This window comes from Pieris rapae, chromosome 20 (assembly GCF_905147795.1).
Source record: "Pieris rapae chromosome 20, ilPieRapa1.1, whole genome shotgun sequence".
In the NCBI taxonomy this organism is placed as follows: domain Eukaryota; kingdom Metazoa; phylum Arthropoda; class Insecta; order Lepidoptera; family Pieridae; genus Pieris; species Pieris rapae.
This window is the reverse complement of record NC_059528.1, coordinates 8,361,925-8,383,027: the sequence shown is the minus strand read 5'-3', so window position 1 is coordinate 8,383,027 and position 21,103 is coordinate 8,361,925. Positions and strand designations below refer to the sequence as shown.

At 34.0% G+C, this 21,103-nt stretch overlaps 1 protein-coding gene across 3 annotated transcripts; it reads left to right on the top strand.

Annotated features, from left to right (window-relative positions):
- The first annotated feature begins 1,980 nt into the window (after positions 1–1,980).
- LOC110998730 (facilitated trehalose transporter Tret1-like) lies at positions 1,981–20,700 on the top strand. 3 transcript variants are annotated; one of them, XM_045632732.1, is made up of 10 exons: positions 1,981–2,065; positions 2,845–3,074; positions 3,452–3,587; positions 4,095–4,276; positions 4,452–4,557; positions 5,334–5,411; positions 18,803–19,020; positions 19,666–19,848; positions 20,218–20,311; positions 20,555–20,700. In XM_045632732.1, the coding sequence occupies exons 1-10, from the start codon at positions 2,029–2,031 to the stop codon at positions 20,698–20,700; spliced, it is 1,410 nt and encodes a 469-aa protein (XP_045488688.1). In that variant the 5' UTR covers positions 1,981–2,028. The 3 variants fall into 3 exon arrangements, with proteins under 3 accessions (XP_045488688.1, XP_045488687.1, XP_045488689.1); XM_045632731.1 differs by lacking the exons at positions 18,803–19,020; positions 19,666–19,848; positions 20,218–20,311; positions 20,555–20,700 and adding exons at positions 6,039–6,256; positions 7,114–7,296; positions 8,136–8,229; positions 9,046–9,220; XM_045632733.1 differs by lacking the exons at positions 1,981–2,065; positions 2,845–3,074; positions 3,452–3,587; ... (1 more) ...; positions 4,452–4,557; positions 5,334–5,411 and adding exons at positions 9,998–10,242; positions 13,208–13,437; positions 13,672–13,807; ... (1 more) ...; positions 14,688–14,793; positions 18,032–18,109.
- The last annotated feature ends 403 nt before the right edge of the window (positions 20,701–21,103 follow it).

Below are 21,103 nucleotides of genomic sequence, written 5' to 3'. Positions count from 1 at the left end.
CCCCTCCTTCCACACTTTAATATTGAGAGAGAGAGAGAGTGGTGTTTAAGGAACGGGTGCGGTTGGGACAGAAAATGAGGACAGAGAGGACTAAGGTGATTGGATGGCGTGAACAGATGTCATCAATTATCAATGACGACATCTCGTTGGCTTAGATTTTTTGTAAATGGTTTTCCGAGAACATACAGAAATATTATAGCAAACATTGTTATTGAGAGAAGACACATTATATTGTAATTACATATGTTTCACACACAAAATGTAAAATAATACGCTGAAACACAAACGAGCCTTTGGGACACCCAAAAAGGGCAGTCAACGCAGGCCATACTGGAACAATTTCAATTTTTCAATCGCAATTGCAATCGTTAGTTACAGAGCTGGAACAGACTATGTATTACACATAAATGACGTAAATTGTTTGCATCTTTTAACAAATGTATAAAAAAGTACACGTATACGACAGAAACGAAATGTCTGTAATAAAAACGTAATGACGTTGTAAAATTTCAAAACTCCCTAAACCATAAGTAAACAATACACTTCCTTATGTTCATACAATGAAGTTATTTAGGATTGTTTGAATTAGGTTTAATTTTATTTTTGTTTGTATACCGCGCTTGAAATTAGTATAGTAGTTATCTAATAGCGGGTTGATTAAGGCCCTCTAGAACGGACAGCTTTAATATTTAAAACTTATTGCAGAGTCACGTAAGGTCTACGGTAGACATGTCGCAATCAACTGCCTTAATTAGCCGATTAATTTAACGCCTAGCCCGTTAACTAAACGGCACTGTTTAACTAGCGGCGCGGCCTCAAAGATATTCTGCTGCTGCGGCTGGCTAATGCTTAGGCAATTCATACGATATTATGACTTATTTGGCAGACGTCATTATTTGGCAGAAGTAAAAAACATACCTATGTGGTACACATATTTGTTTCAAGATTAAATTTGCTAGAAATTCACATTATTATTTAAAGAAAAACACTTTGTATATTGTTTAATGTTTAAGGGAGAAAAATAAATAAATTATTATTATTTAAACTTATAATTATTTAACATAATTTTAAATTTAACCGAGGTTTCGCTCGGACTGAAGACAAAGGTGTTAAATGTCAGAAAGTGTCATAGCTATAGAAAACCCCTAGGCTGTTTATTAAACGGCTAATTAATCAAGTTGGCTGCGACAGATGAAAAAACTATTGGGATCATGTCTTTTTGAATTTACGCGTAACAAGCTCCTCCTTTTCAAAGTTATATATACACTGGGCGTCAAAAACAGGCGCCCCTAATTCGATAATATTCTTTAAAGATTTATAGGCAATTTAAAATTACACGCGGCTCTCGCTTCACCCAGTTCCAGGTGTGACCAGGTATGGAGGTCGTTCCACAGGATGTTTTTCTTGTTATACAACACTGAAAATGTTTAGAACTGGCCAGTTAGAAAAACTTTTTTGAATTTCAATTTTAGAACTCTTTGGAAATCTTATGTAAGTCGTATATTGCATTCATTTGTCATTTGTTTTGCTGAATTAGCAGCAAACTTAAAACTCTTGTTACACATGAAAATGAACCAAAAGCGAGAAAATTTTCGGTCAATGATTTATTATGATTTTCGTTGTGGGCTTACTCAATAACAAAGCTATGATAGGATGTAATTAGCATTTCTTAATTCAGGTTTTAGGACTAGCTGGGAAAAATGGAGTCGAATGGATGTTCCATAATTATATACATATTTTATTTTATTTTATTGTATATAATATTATATTATGCACTGTTTAATGTATGTTATTTTGGGAATAAATTAATCTTAAATTATTGTATGTTTCATTCCATACGTCATACTAAGCTAATGCTTATATTATTTCGTGACGTCGATTTTTTATTGTAAACTTTGCAAACAAAGCATAATCTTATGATCTCAATTAATATAACATTAAAGCTTATCTTACATCGAAATTCCAAATTGTGTTTTATTTTTCATTCAGTCGTTTTAATGAGTAGTCGTAGTGGTGGAAAAAACAAAAATGGGGGTGATAAATCAGGTCCTGTCTTGTGTTATTGGTAAGGAATACCTCATCGGAAATATTTTTTTAATTGGTAGCCTCATCTGAGTCATCGGTAGCCTCAATCATTGGCTGCCATAAGGTGTCCATTACCAATGTAAAAAAAGCTGAGCTAACATTATATATTTTATTGTAAGTTCAGGCACAACTCAAGCGCAATAGTATTTATTTGCATGCGCACGATTCATCTTTATAGTTTACAGTTTACCGCACAAACTCGTCACTTATGTAGTTTCACCAGTATAATACGCGTAATAGAACTAATTTCAGTGTGCGACCAACCAGGCTCCAGAAGATAAACCTTCTTATATGGAAATTCAAAGCCCTCGTTAAAAGTAAATTAATTAATAAAGCCTTTTATAAATGTGACGAACACTTAAATGATCCTAATCCTTGGGATTGATTTGCTCCAGTTCAAACAATTTGTATTAAAAACTTGGCGATTGAAAAGAGTGGCGGAAAGTTTCTTGCCAGTTCTTCTTACCCGCTCTACGCCCTTGACTTGCGAACTGGTTGTAAATGTAAATTTACAATTAATTTAATTTGTTTTATTTGACGTTCATAAGTGTACATGTTTACCTATATGAATATAGTTATTTTTGAGTTTGAGTTTAATCGTATTTTTTTATTTGGACCACAAAATTGGGACAAAGGCATTTTACAAACAAATTGATGTTCATAAAAAAATAAATAAAAAGGGTTGCCGTGCCCATAACATGCGGACCAGCGAAATCAAGGAGATACATACTATATAAATATAATTACATTCATTTTCAGTGAGTTTCCTCTGTTTATCCACCGGTATCGTTTTCTGTTGGCCATCGGCTATGATCAAAGTTTTCGCTTCAGAAAATACAACTTTGAACAGAGTAATGACAGAGACAGAAATATCTCTACTTGGAAGCTTACCGCCCATCGGGGCACTTTGTACAATTCCCTTGACAGGAAAGCTTTTTGACACCTTAGGGCGGAAATATACTCTCATAGGAATATCATTGAGTCAAGTGGTAAGTACAAGTAAATAGTACTAGTAAGTACAACCTATGTTACCTGCATTATGTTAAACTTTTTGTTCAATTCCTAGGTACTGATAGTAAATAAGTTTTCTACGCCTGCTTTAGATAATTTGACTAATTTGGCTAAAACTAAAGGAGCTTATTAACTTGTATAAGAAGTTCCTCATTATGCCTGCTCACGACTTAGGGTCCTTCAAGAAAAGAGCGTACCAATTCTTAAAAGGCCGGCAACGCACTCCCGAGCCCTCTGGCATTGAGAGTGGGCAGCGGTATCACTTAACATCGAGTGAGCCTCCTGCCCGTTTGCCCCCTGTTCTGTAAAAAAACGAAATAATTAAATATTATATTCAATACAATTACCATTTCAGATTGGTTGGGCCATAATATGTTCATTTCAATACGTAGTAGCGATCCTAATTGGTTTCTTCATAACTGGCTTATCAACCTGCATGTACCTTGCAGTACCGGTGTTCATCGGAGAGTTTAGTCAGGAGAGCATTCGAGGTAACCTAATAATAAAAATATTTTTAGTTCAACAATGTTTCGGAACATTTATTGCTTTGTTATACTGATAAATCAGATGGCAAACAAGTGAAAACCGCATCTGAATAATTGAATGAATTGAAAATGAAATTATAATGAAATACTACCCATACAGAAGATTAGCCAACCGTACTTACGTTTTAATTCTAATGAATTAAAACAAGAAAGGGTTGATAGAAAAGGGGAAAGAAAGTTAAAACATGTTTCACAAATAAGCTATTTATTACTTGCTATTGTATTGCTTGTATGCTATTTATTTGGTAGGATAAACAGTATTTTTGCGTTTCGCGACTGTCAGATAGGGCTAATTGTCACGCGAAGTATCTTATTCGGAAGTATATTATTACTTTTATCTTTGAAATAATTTATGTGTTTCATAGCTATTTCGTACTTTACACATACATTGTCAAACAGGCCCTAAAAGTACTAAGAATGACTAAACAGATTTGTATAAATTCGACAATTCAGGTTCATTGACCTCTGGAGCGTTAGTGCTCTTTCCTGTGGGATCGATGGTGAGCTATCTCCTCGGAAGCTTGGACTACCACACGATGAACTACACCTGTCTCACCATCAGCACTGTGGGAACTCTGATTATGTTTTATTTACGAGAATCACCTTTATATCTTATGAAAAAGGGTTTGGAAAAGGTGGGATTTATACTACACTGTATAGAGTTTTACTGTATGTATTAAACAAAATTTAATGACAATTTCTCTTAGCTAAAGAAAAAATTACTTCAGTGGAAACGTTAAATTATTTTACAAACAAACAATACTTGTACCTATAGTACTATACTATTATATACATATGTATATTTAACAGGAAGCCGCCGTTGTAATAGCATATTATAGAAGTGCAACAGTTAACAGTAAGGAGGTTCAAGGGGAAATTGAAAACATCAAACGTGCTCTTAACCCCGACTTAGACGGTAAGCCTACTGCTCAAATTATTTCTGGTAATTAAGAAAGAGTTCGCCTGAAAGAAAAATATTATAAAAATTAATATATAAATAAAATAAAAAAGAGAGTTTATTGGTTGGCTATTTAAAACTTTTTGTGCTGCTTCCATGTACAGTTAACGATGAACGAATACTTGAAACCTACATTTACCTAACGTATTTAGATAGGTAGGTATTTAAGTACCTACCATACGTATAATCGGTGTACAGCTTACTACCCAGTGGACTGTGAAATCTGTTTAAAATTTATATGTATTGAATGTCATGAGTAACTGTATAATGTCTGAACATCCATATACATATGGATGTTTGAGCAAGTTGCACTAGATGACTAAATATATTAGAGGACTCTGAGACAAATATATAAGAACCCAACAACCCTACGGATCCCTAAGCACTACAGACGTACCCTTACACATAAATAGTGAATATATAAATATAAAAATTAGTACGGGATGCCTGTTCCAAGAAAACTAAGATAAGATGGTGACCTACGGGTAGGATCAAAGGTTCGAGGTGGTGGGATTCATCTTTTGAAGGAGTCTTCGCCACTTTGAGAGGAAGCGAGAAATGAATAAGACAGAGCAAAATTAAAGTCTGATTTATTATTCAATAACATTATCTTAAATACTAATTACACCTATTCACACATACATAATATTATTCTAGTGAACTGTTGGTGTTTCGCACACTTCGCGAACTTATAAAAGATCTTATAGTAACTAAAGCAACGAATAATTTTGTAGATTCGACACCTGAAACAGAAAAATTGCAACCAGATCCTACCAAGCAGCGAGAAAAACTTAGCACTTGGCAATTTTTGAGTAAGTTAATGCAATCTCTATATTTTTAGATGTACATTTAAACGGAATAATATAATAAAATTATAATATGTAACATTAAAAAATCGGTGTCGTTTCTATAAATGTTACCATAGCAGTCTTATTAAGGAACCCGATAACAGTATATATGTACTCGTAACAGTTGTTTATTTAAGTTACTTTTTTATGTTAACGTTAGGCTATTTTCTGTCTACATATTTAAATAATCTGCTTATATATTAAAGCCAGTGACATATACACTATATTATTAAACTAATTAAATTGCACGTAAAACATTTCAAACCAATTGAAAGATTGAGGCGAAAGAAAAGAGATTGAGGCTTCATAGATAAGATGATGACAAAAAACATGTTCTTGACGAGAATTCTCATTCGATATGTATTCCTATATTTGAATTAAATGAAGATGTTTGATTAGCATAATTTATTTATTTAACTCAGGCCGGTGTAACTATTGCAAATCAAATTGTAATAGTTACACCGGATCGAGGTGAACACAAGAATTGATAATAAAAAAGATCTTCGATTAAAATTCATTCATTAGAAGTCTTAAAAGGTAATACATAACATCGAGTAACATGCCTAGTGAACATTATTTTCCCTGTTTCAGAAAAATCCCGGTCTACCCGTCGTGCTCTCTTTTTATCCCTAATTCTCTATACCGCAGCAGTATTCCAGGGTCAAATAGTGGTTCAAGTGTATGCAGAACCTTTATTCAGTGAAGCGGTTCCCAGTATGTCTGCTACTCTTTGCAGTGTGTTATTCGCAGCGGTTACAATTTTCGGAGCTCTGTGTGTTGTTTATCTAGTGGATAGATTGGGTAGGCGGGTAAGTCAACAAATAATTTTTTCGCCATATTATATATAACTTATATTATTAGTTAATATTCAGCTCCGTTAATCTAAATAGATATAATAGATAGATAATAGAGAAACAGAAAACAGCGTCGAAAGCTTATGGGTAGATCAAGAATAACACTATTACACCTTTGCCTTTCATCTAAATTTAAATAATAATAAATCAGTGACACTACAACCTCTTCAGGTCTTGGCCTTAGTTTTCGGAATCTGTTTCATAACCAATTTTTAAATGTAAAAGGCAAGTAGGTGATCAGCCTTCAGTGCCTGACACACGTCGTCGACTTTTTGGGTCTAAGACATGTCGGTTTCCTCACGATGTTTTCCTTCACCGTTCGAGCAAATGTTAAATGCGCACGTAGAAAGTCCATTTATCCAGTAGTAGCACCTTCTGTAGATCTATTGTCTGTTTATGTATTGTATAGTGTAATCTTAGTGAGGTTTCGAGGAAGAGAAATGGGACGGTAGTTATTATTTTATTGCCTGATTCAGGAAGATATCTTGTCAATACTAAGATCGCAGATATAGGAAATTGGTGCAGCAATGTTTCTTTTATGAAATGGCGCATCTGGCGCAGAATTAGGCGTAAAAGAACTAATACTACTTTAATTTCTTACAAATCACAAAGAAGGACTAGAAAAGCCATATTATTAATCAAAAATAAACGTTCACAATATCGAGTAAATTTTCAGGGGATTTTTTTTCATGTTAATAAATTAAGTTGCTTTTATTTTGACCAGATTTCCATAGTTTTCATGTTAATACAAACATTAGCGACGATGACCACAAAATACATTTCAAAACTTAATTTAATTCATTAATTTCCAGCCGCTAATGATTTACTCGTCAATAATAGCATCAATATTCGCAGCAACTCTCGGTACGCAAATCCAATTCAGTTGGGCTCCGAATTGGATGACAGCAGTTTTCATTTACCTCTTCTGTTTCGCATACGCACTGGGTGCTGGGACTGTACCCTTTACCGTGAGTGCGGAGATATTCTTACCAGAGGTAAGCTTCAACCCCTCATTGTGTCTTTCGTAAATTATTTTCAATAAGGATCAGAAGTGAATGATTTTATTCCGGTGCCTTGTTGTTTGACTTAGCTACTCAAGTGTACTGAAATACGGTTTCATATACATATATGTCGCCTATCACATACGTGTAGTCGGTCCCAAAATTATGTATATATAGATAAAAACTAAAGTACTGAATAGAAAGAATAAAATTGATTAAAAAAAATTTACAAAGGATTAACATCGGGACTGAAGGAAGGCCAATCACAGACACTTTTCAATAAAAATGAACCTCTGTTGGCCCGTAATAAGGCATTCCATTACTGATGATGGATGATCTGCAATCTTCTATTTTTCATTCTGTTTATTGTACTTCTCTTCAATATCGATAATTATTTATTCTGTAAAGAGGATATCACGGTGTCGGTTATTCGCGTACCGCTTCAACACGCGCGGGATTCGCGATCTCTTAAGCCTTATTGCTTTAAGATGATTGAAGTTGTGTATTATTGTAAACTTATAATTATTTAAACATAATTTTAAATTTATCCGAAGTTTCTTACAATAATACATAACTTCAATCCGTTAAAAAAGTATTTTCTTTAAATGTGTAAAAGTTATGGAAATAAAAGACAATACTAATATTTTTTTCTTAAATTCATGTTCGAAATTTAAAAATAAATTGCCAGTGACAGAATTTCAAAAGCTGCTTTATTGAATAAATAGATGATTTAATTTCATGGTCTGTGTATCCGATCTGCTTTTTTTTTAATTTTATGGACCGATCTGCTTTAAATTATTCTAGATTTGTTGTAATTAATCTTTTAATTTCAGATAAAGAATTTCGCTACCATAGTCTCTTTCGAATATTCTTACCTTGGATGTTTCTGTATTCTATTCATTTTTCATCCTCTTGTCGCTGCACTGGGTAAGTTTTTGTTAAAAAAATGGCAAAAGTGAAACTTCTTTGTAAATTAATTATTAAAAAGGTAAAAGCCCCAGTAGAGGATCATGTACCACGTATATGATCACTCCATGTAAATAGATATACAAATGTTTATATTCACACTGTATATGTGCTATCGATAATATAAATAAATGAAAAATCTGCGTTTACTACCAGACGTAATGCAGTCTAAAGTTCTAATATATAACTACTAACCAATAGCGTATATTTTATTTGATCTTTCTTGCTTGTCTGACTCTCGCTCTCTCCCTATCTTTCATACTATAGATGTTACCTATATCTTTTTCCTATCGCTCCATGACACACACAGTGTGTAATGCGATCACACTCTCTCCTCGATCTTACTCAATTAGTACTCTCTCTCTCTCCATGGCCCTTTGCTTCAAGCTACGTTCGGCCGTTCCCACTCTCTCTCAATCGCTCTCTCCTTTTTTTGCGACAAAACGCTGACACTTCTTTGTGGTGCTAATAGTTGACCCTCATGCGCCTTAAGAAGTTCCACTGCAAAAACCCATGCTAGAGTTTACAATGTTTATCATTAATGTTTTTTTTTTTTCAATTATATTTTTACTTTTAAATGTCTTTGGCATACGCCTGTATAAGGAAAAAATTAATTAGGTAAACTAAATTCATGAATTTGCGTTTATGTTCGTTACAGAAGTTAAAGTAATATTTGATTCTCAGTTATTCTATGGTTTTAATGTACAAATATCAATTATTTTAAGGGATTTATTATTTAAATATTGTATATTTTAAAAAGAAGAACTCTGTTTTTAGGGTTGGCCACATTATTTTTCATGTTTGCTGGAGTATGTTTAATGACTGCAATCTTTTGCTATTTCTTCATGCCAGAGACGAAAGGATTAACAGTGGATGTGATACAACACAAATTTTATTCGCCAAGATCTCAAAATAAAGTTTAAGTACTAAATTAAGTTTTTCTAATAAATACCAAAATATATTGTGACTTTTTTTTAATAGTGACAATTGACAATTGAATACGTCTGACACTTCGATCAAAGAAAAAAGAGTATGTAATTGTTATATCAACATAACCAAATAAAAATATGTTCTAAGGTCGATTTCATAAAATTTAATTGTGTGACCTAGTCTTTATAGGTACTTATAATCGCATAAATGTATACGTGCGTGAAGTAGAATTTTTTAAATTAATTAATTATTAATGAATTCTTTAAAATTCAATAAAATTCGCAAGTTAATAAAATTACAAATGTATAAACCTATCGTATGCTCAATCCTACTCTTAATATTATTATTGTTTGTTATTAGTTTTTTGTGGTTTGCTAGCTTGCTTATCAAGGGTGTAGAACGGAAGAGAAGAACTAACAATAAACTCTCCGCCACTCTTTTTAATCGCCAAGTTTAGTTAAATGATTTGATGGTGGTGACGGAACGGGATATAATATGTGAAACAGTGTTATTTATTCGACAATATTCTTTGAAAATATACAGGGGATATTGGCGATAAAGCGAGAGCCGCGAGGAATTAAGGAATTATATTTTAATAAATTCATAAATATAAAAAATAACGATATAAATATATAGTATATTTAGATTCTATAATAAATATACATTACATACTAAATACACGCAACGCAAACATTAACACATAACAATAATGACAATATGAAACAAGCTTATAGGTTGTGTGTAGTCGCATCGTTCTTGTGTCGTACCAAGTAAGCGCGTTCCAAGTCCGTCTCGCACCCTCACAGCAGACGCACGCTTGCTTGCTGCGCGAACATAATCCTACGCTACTACTACTTTATTATATAGATTATTAGTGTCGAGAAAAAAACTGTTATCAAAGTTCTTTAATTGTGATCCCTGAAGATAACACGTCATCACGAAGAGAAGTCACACAACACCTACGACTCCCACAAATTGTTAGTCGTAGTGGTAAAACAAAAACAAAAATGGGGGTAATAAATCAGGTCTCGTCGTGTTTTATTGGTAAGGAATAAAACCAAAGGAAGTATTTTTGTAATTGGTCATTACACCTGCAGCATTGGCTTTCATAAGGTGTCCAATACGTGTAAAAACACTCAGCTAACATTTTATATTTAATAGAAACTTCAGGCACAAGTTATACAAAACATTATTTCCTTAATTAATTTAGATTACTCCTATGATTGCATTAACATATAAATTGGATTGTGGTAAATTGTTGGTAACTTCACCAAATTATTATAATAATTGTAACAACCTGGGTCATTTAAACTGTAGACACCATTCAAATTATTTTACGAAAGATGTGAAAAATTAAATAAATTCAATTTTTTGAAATTATCAACCATGAAACTAATTAATTACTTATTATTAATTTAAGAAAGCCGTTCTACGCAATTAACGTACTAATCGTTTTGGAAATACTTCGTCTTTTCCGAACGATGGATGATTGGTCGAGGACACGATAACGTTCCTTCTACGCGCATTGAACGGTCAGACAAGAAGTCGTATACGATACGCACGAGTCTTAGTGGCACTTGAAGGAGGTAGAGCTTGTAAACCAAGCCTTTGTGCCACACCTTGTCGAAAGCCTTCGCTATGTCGAAGAAGAGTGCAACCGTGGCTCTCGGTTTCAGGGAGCTGTTCATCCCGGAGAGGATGTGCTTCGTGATCCGATGGACTTGATGGACGCACGAGTGGGCTGGCCTAAAGCCAAACAGCTTATCGGGAATGAGCCCCTTTTGTAGGCCAAAGTCTAGAAGGTGCTTTTTCTCTATCGTGAATACCATGACAATGGCCTCTTTCCACTGCGCCGGGAAGGTACTGTTTCCAGTAGGCAATTGAATATTGAGTGTCCAGGCGGCGGTATCACTTAACATCAGATGAGCCTCCTGCGTTTGCCCCCGGTTCTATATAAAAAAAAAATATGGCCAATAACACGCATATCAGATGGGGCAGGAGGCACCGGGGTACCTTCTTCGAGATGGCGTCGAGACCTGGTGATTTACGAGGCACTGAACTCTTGATTAGAGTTTTGATAGGCTGTGTGCGAAGGTGACAATTCGCTGGTAAGACGGTCCCAGCGTATGTTTCTTATTTCACGCATGTGCTCTTTGACTCGGCGCTGCAAGGCGCGGTTATCGTCGGTCAGCGCCCTGGCAAAGGCGCGAGTCGCCGCGTTCTTCTCGGTCAACAGACGCCTCGCGTCCGGAGACGCCCAGCGTTGAGTGAAGTCATCTGGAACCTTTCGGGACGATTCGGCGACCTTGGTTTGAATGTAATTTGTGACCGAGGAGATCGCATCTAACGCGTCAGCGGTCGAGACTAAATTGTCGGGGATATTGGAGAGGTCAGAGGTTTCGACGGGCTTGAGGGCCTCGTCTAGCTTCTGCCAGTCGACAATGAACTTGTACCTCTTCTCTAGGGTGTTAGGTTAGGTGATGACCGGTCATAGCCACGCGTAAGACAGCGCACTCTATGTTTGTTAGGGAGGGCGGGTCTAGCGGCGAGTAGTGAAGCGCACGTCTATAGTAGACGCGCGAACGCTGGGCTTGAGATACGATTCCTGTACTAGGAAAATATCTATTTGGTGACGAACGAGAAAATCTCGGACCAAATCTGCCTGCGGCTTGAAACCGTTTGCGTTAAATGTCACTAAGGACAGCGATCGAGCCTTGACCCTAGACCACGTCTAGGGTCACAGTCACACAGTCGATAATGAAACTTACAATTAGAACTCAGACTTACAATTAGAATATTAGGAGATGCACAGTAATTAATACATGAGTATCGAGTAATGAATATTGGTATAGTAATGGCGGTTTGCGCCACTTAGCTCCTAGTCGCGTCAATATAAGGGTTTATTACACTACGCGGTATTCAGACTGCCTTACTAAGATTTAGCATAATGTAATAAGAGTTAGCAAGTTAGCCTGTCTAATTAGACTGACCGAATGGGTTCGGCGGTGCATACTTGCTTACTTGCTGAATATCGCGTAGTGTAATAGTAGTGTAATGATGTCGCGTCGACTTCCGGACACTACCGAGTTCCCCCCAAGGGACGTTCATGACAAAGTGGCGGTCGTATACCTATTTGTATTTGCCGCCACAACCTCGAAGCTTTATAGTTTTCCGTTTTGTGCACAAAATCGGCACTTATTTTGGTTAGTAGTATATTTTATTTGGACCACAAAATTAGAACAAACATGATACAAACAAGTTGACATACATACAAAAAATGTGTGCGTGTAACCTAGCGCGATTGAAGTAAAACTTTGGCGTTAACGGCATACCTATATCACTGAAATTATTAAATAATAAATATCATATACGATTGAATTATATTTATTATTCATGTTCTTCACAAAGATTATTCAAATACGAAGGTTCGATCAGCACATGTCAATATAACCTTGTTATTTAATAGTATAGAATATCGCTATCGTCAGAAATGTTAGCAAAAACTTTTTTTAAGTAATAAATCAATAAGTGTTTTTTTTTTCAGTTTTATTTACTTTGCTATTCTCTTACACAACTTTGTTATGTTTATACAATAGAACAAATTTTTAGGATAATTAATTTGGTATTAAAATACTTGAATGAAGCGAAAAATCTGGCCGTATGTATAACAAAAGAAAGTGGTAGTGGAGTGCTCTTTAGTGGAATTTTAATTTGGTCACATGTATGGATTTTCATTTATTTTTATTTCAGTATTTACAAGAATCAGCATCAAATAAAACGAGTGAATGCTATCCAAAATAAACACTACCAAGAAACATACTTAAATCAGTTCAAATTATGCACCACAGGCCCTGACGTTATTATTGTAAATAGCGTTACCGCCGTCAGAAAAAAATCTGAGTTACTCAGCTTTGACGTCCCGTAACATGCGGACACGACCAACGAAATCAAGTTGATACAAAACAGTGTTATTAAAAACAACAATAAAATAAATTACATTAATTTTCAGTGAGTCTCCTCTGTTTTTCCACCGGTATCGTCTTCTGTTGGCCATCGGCTATGATCAAAGTTTTCGCTTCAGAAAATACAACTCTGAACAGAGTAATGACAGAGACAGAAATATCTCTACTTGGAAGCTTACCGCCCATCGGGGCACTTTGTACAATTCCCTTAACAGGAAAGCTTTTTGACACATTTGGGCGGAAATATACTCTCATAGGTATATCATTGAGTCAAGTGGTAAGTACAAGTAAGTAGTAATAGTAAGTACAAGCTATGTTACCTGCATTATCTCAAACTTTTTGTTCTATTCCTAGGTACTGATAGTAAATAAGTTTTCTACGCCTGCTTTAGATAATTTGACTAATTTGGCTAAAACTAAAGGAGCTTATTAACTTGTAAAAGAAGTTCCTCATTATGCCTGTTCACAAAATAATTAATTAAATATTATATTCAATACAATTACCATTTCAGATTGGTTGGACGATCATATGTTCATTTAAATACGTAATAACGATCCTAATTGGTTTCTTCATAACTGGCTTGTCAACCTGCATGTACCTTGCAGTACCAGTGTTTATTGGAGAATTTAGTCAGGAGAGCATTCGAGGTAACCTAATAATCACTTCAATCTGAGGCAGGCTTCAAAACTTTTTTTAGTTTAACAATGTTTCGTTAAATTTATTGTTTTGTTTTATAAATCAAGTGGCAAACGAGTAAAAGGCTCATCTGAAGTTAAAAAAATAGCACTTACATGTACAAAAGATTAGCTAACCATTTCTTGTTCCTAACACATTCAGTGCTCAGATTCGAGTGGAGCTGGGTCATATAAGTGGTGCCTCCCACTCGGATCCGTTCGTGCATCCCATTCATTTTTTTAAACCATTGCCAATCTCTTGATCCAACGAGTCGACTTACAGCCGACCACTCGGGTCCGAAAAATGTTTGGTTTTAAAAAAATATTTATATGTTCATAAATATTTTCAAACATTCTTTTTTACTTACCCTAAATTCGCCATAAAAAGATTTGGTTTCCGGCTATTACTTTGTATCCATTGTTTAAGCATTAACATTCAATTAATTCAATTAACATTCAATGTGTTAATTCAAACATGTCTGATCATAATTGTAAAAATTCAAAAATTTAGGTTCATTAACCTCTGGAGCGTTAGTGCTCTTTCCTGTGGGATCGATGGTAAGCTATTTCCTCGGAAGCTTGGACTACCACACGATGAACTACACCTGTCTAACCATCAGCGTTATGGGAACTCTGATGAAGTTTTTTTTGCGAGAATCACCATTATATCTTATGAAAAAGGGTTTGCAAAAGGTGGGATTTATACTACGCTAACTAGAGTGATATAAAAGATATATAAAAAAAAATTAAAGACATTTTTCTCGTTTAACTAAAGAAAAAAAATACTTCACTCGAAACATTAAATTATTTTACATACAAAATAATTGCACCTATGGTACCTTTTATTTTGCAGGAAGCCGCTGTCGTAATAGCCTACTATAGAAGTGTGACAGTTGACAGTAAGGAGGTTCAAGAGGAAATTGATAACATCAATCGCGCTCTCAATCCTGATTTAGACGGTAAGTCTCAATTTTGTCTGGTAAATAAGAAAGAGCTCGCTTCAAAGATTAGTAAGTAAATGTTTAAAGAACTTTATTTCTCATTACATAAAAATATTTTATTTACATGAGAAACTTAATATTAATATGTATATTATATACGAGCGAGATAAACGTCGCCATTAGCCGTCTCAATTTTAATCAACTGTGTTCATTCTAACAAGTATCTTTACTGCCTTTTTCAATTTGTCAAACACTCCAATATTGCGAATTTGAGATGGTATTTGATTAAATAATTGCACACCTAATAGATTTCTTCAAATAATTTGTACGCGGCTTCGGCAAGATAAGCAAACTCGCTCGACGAGTATTGCGTGTAGTTGTGTACTTGATTTTTTTTTAATGGTAAGCAACTATGGAGAGAGTTATTTAATTTTTTTCTTAATTAAGATACAGGTGCTATAAACATATACAGTAATACCCCGACTTACGCTACCTCGACTTACGCGAATTCGGAGTTACGCGATTTAATTTTCTCGTCTATTCGTTTTTTGTTTGAACGCCGCGCAGTAAAAGTCAAGCGGCGGCGTTTGTTTCTGACTCCCCCCGGCCCCCGCCCGCATTATTATTCGTTCAGTTTATAACAGACACAGACGTGTAGTGATGTAAACTTTGTAGGATAGTGATGATGTTCAAGAGCTTGTGGATTCACACAATGAGGAGGTCACAAATGATGAGCTCATATCAATGCGTGAACAAGAGGAAGAAATTGATAATCATGATTCTTTGGATCCAGTTCAATTGGAAGATCAAATGACAGTTGGAAACTTGACAGAAGCCCTCAGTTCGATTGAAAAAGGGGTTAACAATTTGGGAAAGCATAGACTCCAATGAAGAGCGCATTTTTGTTACAAAACATGGAATTAAAAAATTACTAGGATGCTACGAGGAGATATTATACGGGAGAAGAAAACGACTTTGTAATTACAATTTATGAAACCTTCTACATCAAACTATCTTCGGATTGCGTTTATACACTCTTTTAATATAGTTTGTCATATTATCTAGAATGAGATATTAATTATTTCCTAAATTATTGTTTTATTTAGTCTCCAGTCCCAATTAAACATACTTTGTATGCCTTTATATGAAAATTTGTACCCCGACTTACGCGAATTCGACTTACGCGGATAGCGCTCAGTCCCACCTATCGCGTAAGTCCGGGGTATTACTGTAGTTGTTTAATCGTCATAATTTTGGTTTCTTGGTAGATTTTAATAGTCTGTGTTAAAAAATTGTATCTAAATAATGATTTTATTTATTTATTTTGTAGTGTTTGTAAGTTAGAAATTATGTTTTTACATCCCGTACCCCATATTTAAATTAGATATATGAAATGTGACTTGACTAAACAATTATAAATAAAATGCCGTACGGATTCAATTCAATTTCAAAAATTCTTTATTCAATAAAAATTAAAAGTGCTACATGTCCAGTGTACATTAATTCCTGGAATGTATGCCGTACGGATTACATTTTGATATTGACCAAAATCTGACTATAAGTGATTTTGGTTTGGTAATTATGTGTGATATATGAAAGTTCCACTTTAAATATGTATCTATTCTAAGATCCAGATATTTTTTTCCATTTTTTCTTAGTGATTTCAACGTCTTAAACTTTTAACGGTTGAAAGATTCTGATAATAAAATCATTCCTGATTTTATTTTTTGCTCTGAATATTACATAATATAATTTTAAGATATTTATGGTTAGCAGATTTTGTTGAAACCAAGAATATAGAGAATTTAGGTCTAACTGAGCTTGAGAAACCATAGTCTTGGTATTTATACCGAAATAAAATAAGCAGGTGTCATCAGCGTAGAGAGTGATTTGGCCATGTAAACCGAGCTCGTGAATGTTATTAATATATATTAAAAATAACAGTGGACCTAGTATAGCGTTACCTAATATTGCGTGTTGTTCTCACGAGTACGTAAGTGCGTGCTCCTATTTCACCATGCCTCCTGCTGATAGAGGACAAATCTTTGTTTTTAATTTTTTTAATTTTTTTTTTTTAATTTTTTTTTTATTTTATTCTTTATTACTCAATATGTCATATGGAACATGGTGTAGTGGTTGCAGCTCCTTACAAGCATTGTGTAAAAAAAAACTTGGCGATTAAAAAGAGTGGCGGAGAGTTTATTGCCAGTTCTTCTCTTCCGTTCTACGCCCTTGATTTGAGAACTGGCAGTAAATGTAAAATTAAATTCATTTAATATTTCTTTTTTTGACGTTCATAAGTGTACATTGTTACCTACATGAATAAATAAATTTTGAATTTGAATTTGAATAGACCCTTGTGGGACGCCACATGTTACTGGTATTTCTGAGCATTGAACATTACCTATTTTGACTATCTGGGTTTTGTTTGATAGATAAGATTTGAATAATTTTAGCGCACAACCTTTTATTCCTATGATAGTTCTAATAATAGTTCTAATATTGATTTCATCTATTCCAGTACACTGCAATTTGTGTCTGGTGTTTTTATTATATTGCTTATTTCAAGTGTTGTGCATGAACTTAAGTTAGATAATTCAGCGTTAAGACTTTGAGGAAGTGCTAGTGTAAAATTAGTGTGAAATTGTGTTGGTATTTCATTAGCTAGTTTCAGCCCTATGGTAGAAAAGTATGTATTAAAAGCTGCACAAATATCGGTTGTTTGAGTTAACTCTTTGGTGTCTTTTATAAGTTTTGAAGGTGTACAATCTTTGTTTAATTTGTTACTAGCCAATTTATTCATTAGACTTCACATGTTTTTTTGGGTTATTAGCGTGTTTAACAAATTCGTTGGAGAAGTAATTATCTTTTGTTTTCCTTATCTTTCTTTTGACCTTGTCTCTTGTAGTAGTATATTGTGCTTGAACAACTATATCTTTTTTCAGTTTAGCCCATAATTGGTTTCTATAATTAATTGCATAAATAGCTTCTCCATTTATCCAATCTTTCTGAGGTGGATTAAGTATATTTTTCTTTACTTGAAATGACGAATGAGTATGATTTTCTTCTTTTTCTAAATGTTTTACTAATATATACGATATGGAAATGTCTCTGGACACAATGGCAGGGGAGAACATCGAGAAAAGAAAAAAAATATATCATTAGTTGGGTTTTATACAATCGGGACGTCATTAAAAATAAAACTAGCGTATGTATAGGTATCTTATAGTAACTAAAGCAACGAATAATTTTGTAGATTATACACCTGAAACAGAAAAATTGCAACCCGATCCCACCAAGCAGCGAGAAAAACTTAGCACTTGGCAATTTTTAAGTAAGTAAATGTGATCTCTATATTTTTTATAACGTACGTCATTAGCGGACTTAATGGGCGTCATGTGGGTAAAGTGCGAGCACAAAAGACACCAATTATTATCGTACAGTATTAAATTTAGATGGATTTCTTTAAATTATAACGAGTAGTGGGTTTTAGGCACCGATCTCACTTTTAACCACAATATACGCAACGACAAATCACAGACCAAACTTGGTTCCCTGAACGCACTCCATATTATTATTGGTCATAACATTATGTAACAATATTCGTACAATTAAATAATAATAAAAATACTTATTTTTTTAATTTAATTAAATAAAAATTGAAATGGAATTAATAAAGCAACAATAAAAATCAACAGTGAATTGACTCGATCGAATCAGGCCTAGTTTTGCTCTTTCGCGGATTTTGTAATTAAAATTACAATTGTATGTAATTACTAGCTAAAAAGTAACTTGAAAAACAGTTTTTCAAATAACTTTTTATCGAATAACAGACTGGGTAGTTCATTTATTAGCCGCGATAGCAAATACGTCAATACCGTCCTCTCGTCACGGGGACAGGATCAACACGTGAATTGAAAATGTACAAGAAATTTGTTCTTTTTTAAAATTCATTCATTAGAAGTCTTAAAAGGTAATACATGACATCGAGTAACGTGCCTAGTGAACATTATTTTCCCTGTTTCAGAAAAGTCCCGGTCTACCCGTCGTGCTCTCTTTTTATCCCTAAATCTCTATACCGCAGCAGTATTTCAGGGTCAAATAGTGGTTCAAGTGTATGCAGAACCTTTATTCAGTGAAGCGGTTCCCAGTATGTCTGCTACTCTTTGCAGTGTGTTATTCGCAGCGGTCTCAATTTTCGGAGCTCTGTGTGTTGTTTATCTAGTGGATAGATTGGGTAGGCGGGTAAGTCAACAATTAATTTATTTGCCATATTACATACACTGATGACTTATGATTTAATTGCCTCCGTGTAAATAAATAAAAAATCTTTAACTATGTTAACACTGATCTTCAAAAACGGTCCTCTGTTTTGTGTTAAAGACACAAACACGCAACATGTACCCAACAAACACCTGGAAACACTGGCGAAAACTGATGAGGAGATCAAGATACTAATACATCTAATTGTAAACTAATATTATTAGTTAAGACAACTAACCTGCATCGTCTGTAGATATACTGTCTGAACACAAATTGATTGTTTGCAAGAAAATGTATTACTTCTGTAATTTTAGCGAGTGCTCGAGGAAGAGAAATAGGCCTGATTCAGGGAAGAAATCTTTCAATGTGACAAATATCTTGTCGCAGATATAATTGGGAATGCTTTTAAATGAAATTTTTCTTCTGATTCAGATTTTTCTTATCCATCAAGAAATTTGTTTTAGTCAGAGTTCGTTTGAGTTGGGATTAAGTTAAATTCATTTCTGACAGATTTCCATATTTTTTTACATTACATCTTTATTCTTAAGGATGGTGTCAGTATTGTATACAAAAATTTAACAGCCTGCACTAATGACCCCTACTTTTAAAACTTAATTTAATTTCCAGCCGCTGATGATTTACTCGTCCATAATAGCATCAATATTCGCAGCAACTCTCGGTACGCAAATCCAATTCAGTTGGGCTCCGAATTGGATGACGGCCGTTTTCATATACCTCTTTTGTTTCGTATACACACTGGGTGCTGGGACTATACCGTTTACCATGAGTGCGGAGATATTTTTACCAGAGGTAAGCTTAACCTCTCACTGTCTGTGACTTCATCAACCTTTATTTTTAAAAATAATTTACAATTTGCGTCTTCATATAGTGTATTTGAATATAATATAAAGTGAATAATAGTTAGAGAAAGGATCGGAATTGAATGATTTTTATTTAGGTCCCTTGCCAGCTAATTAAATTAAATACTTATTACAATCATTTGTTATATTTATTGGTTATACTTGAGTTAGCTACTACTATGTCGCCTATAACATAGATATAACGGGAGACAAATGATATTATTTAAATAAATAAATGATTTTATTTAATAATTTGTGATTGTGTCTGAGCTGCTTTTAAATTAATCTAGTTTTGTTGTAATTAATCTTTTAATTTCAGATAAAGAATTTTGCTACTATAGTGTCTTACGAATACTCTTTCATTGGAATGTTCTTCGTTTTATTTATTTTTCATCCTATTGTCGCTGCTCTGGGTAAGTTTTGGTTCAAAAACCCCATTCTCGAGTTTACAATTTTTTTTTTACTTTAAAATGTCTTCTTACGCCTGTATAACAAAAATCTAACTAGGTAAGCTCCCGATTTCATCAATTGGCGTTTATATTAATTACAGAAGTTAAAGTAATATTTGTTTCTCAGTTAGTGTATAGCGATGGTTTTAATGTACGAATATCAATTATTTTAATAATGCATATTTAAAAATAAGAAATTTGTTTTAGGATTGAGCACATTATTTTTCATGTTTGCTGGAATATGTTTAAAGACTGCAATCTTTTGCTATTTCTTCATGCCAGAGACGAAAGGATTAACAGTGGATGTCATACAACTCAAATTTTATTCACCAAGATCTCAAAATAAAGTTTAAGCACAGTTTAAGTACAAAAAAAGTATAATTTATTTTATATTATATCAATGTAGTTAATCGTCTTAATGAACACATTCATTAAGACGATTAACTACATTGATATAACTTAACAATGGTGCGTCTGACACTTCAAGCAAGAACAAGAAATATTTATTGTAACAATTAAATTACATTAATTGTTTGAAGTAGTCTGAATACTTATAATCGTGACAGGAGGACATCAGAAGGTTCAGCAGCGATGGTTTGTGCCCATCCTGGTATTTGGGGACCATTTGTATCACGGCAAAGTATTGACATGACACAGATTACACCAGGTTCGTCATATCCCGATGCCTGCAAAAGGTTACTAGAGGCGTTTAAAAACTCAAGATATTCTTCGTTAATTGGACAACCAATGAATAAA

Coding starts and splice junctions, on each gene's coding strand:
- LOC110998730 (XM_045632732.1), top strand. CDS start 2,029: ATGGGGGTGATAAATCAGGTCCTGTCTTGTGTTATTG. Junction 4,277..4,451: donor TGAAAAAGGGTTTGGAAAAG/GTGGGATTTATA, acceptor TATATTTAACAG/GAAGCCGCCGTTGTAATAGC. Junction 19,849..20,217: donor CGGAGATATTTTTACCAGAG/GTAAGCTTAACC, acceptor TTTTAATTTCAG/ATAAAGAATTTTGCTACTAT.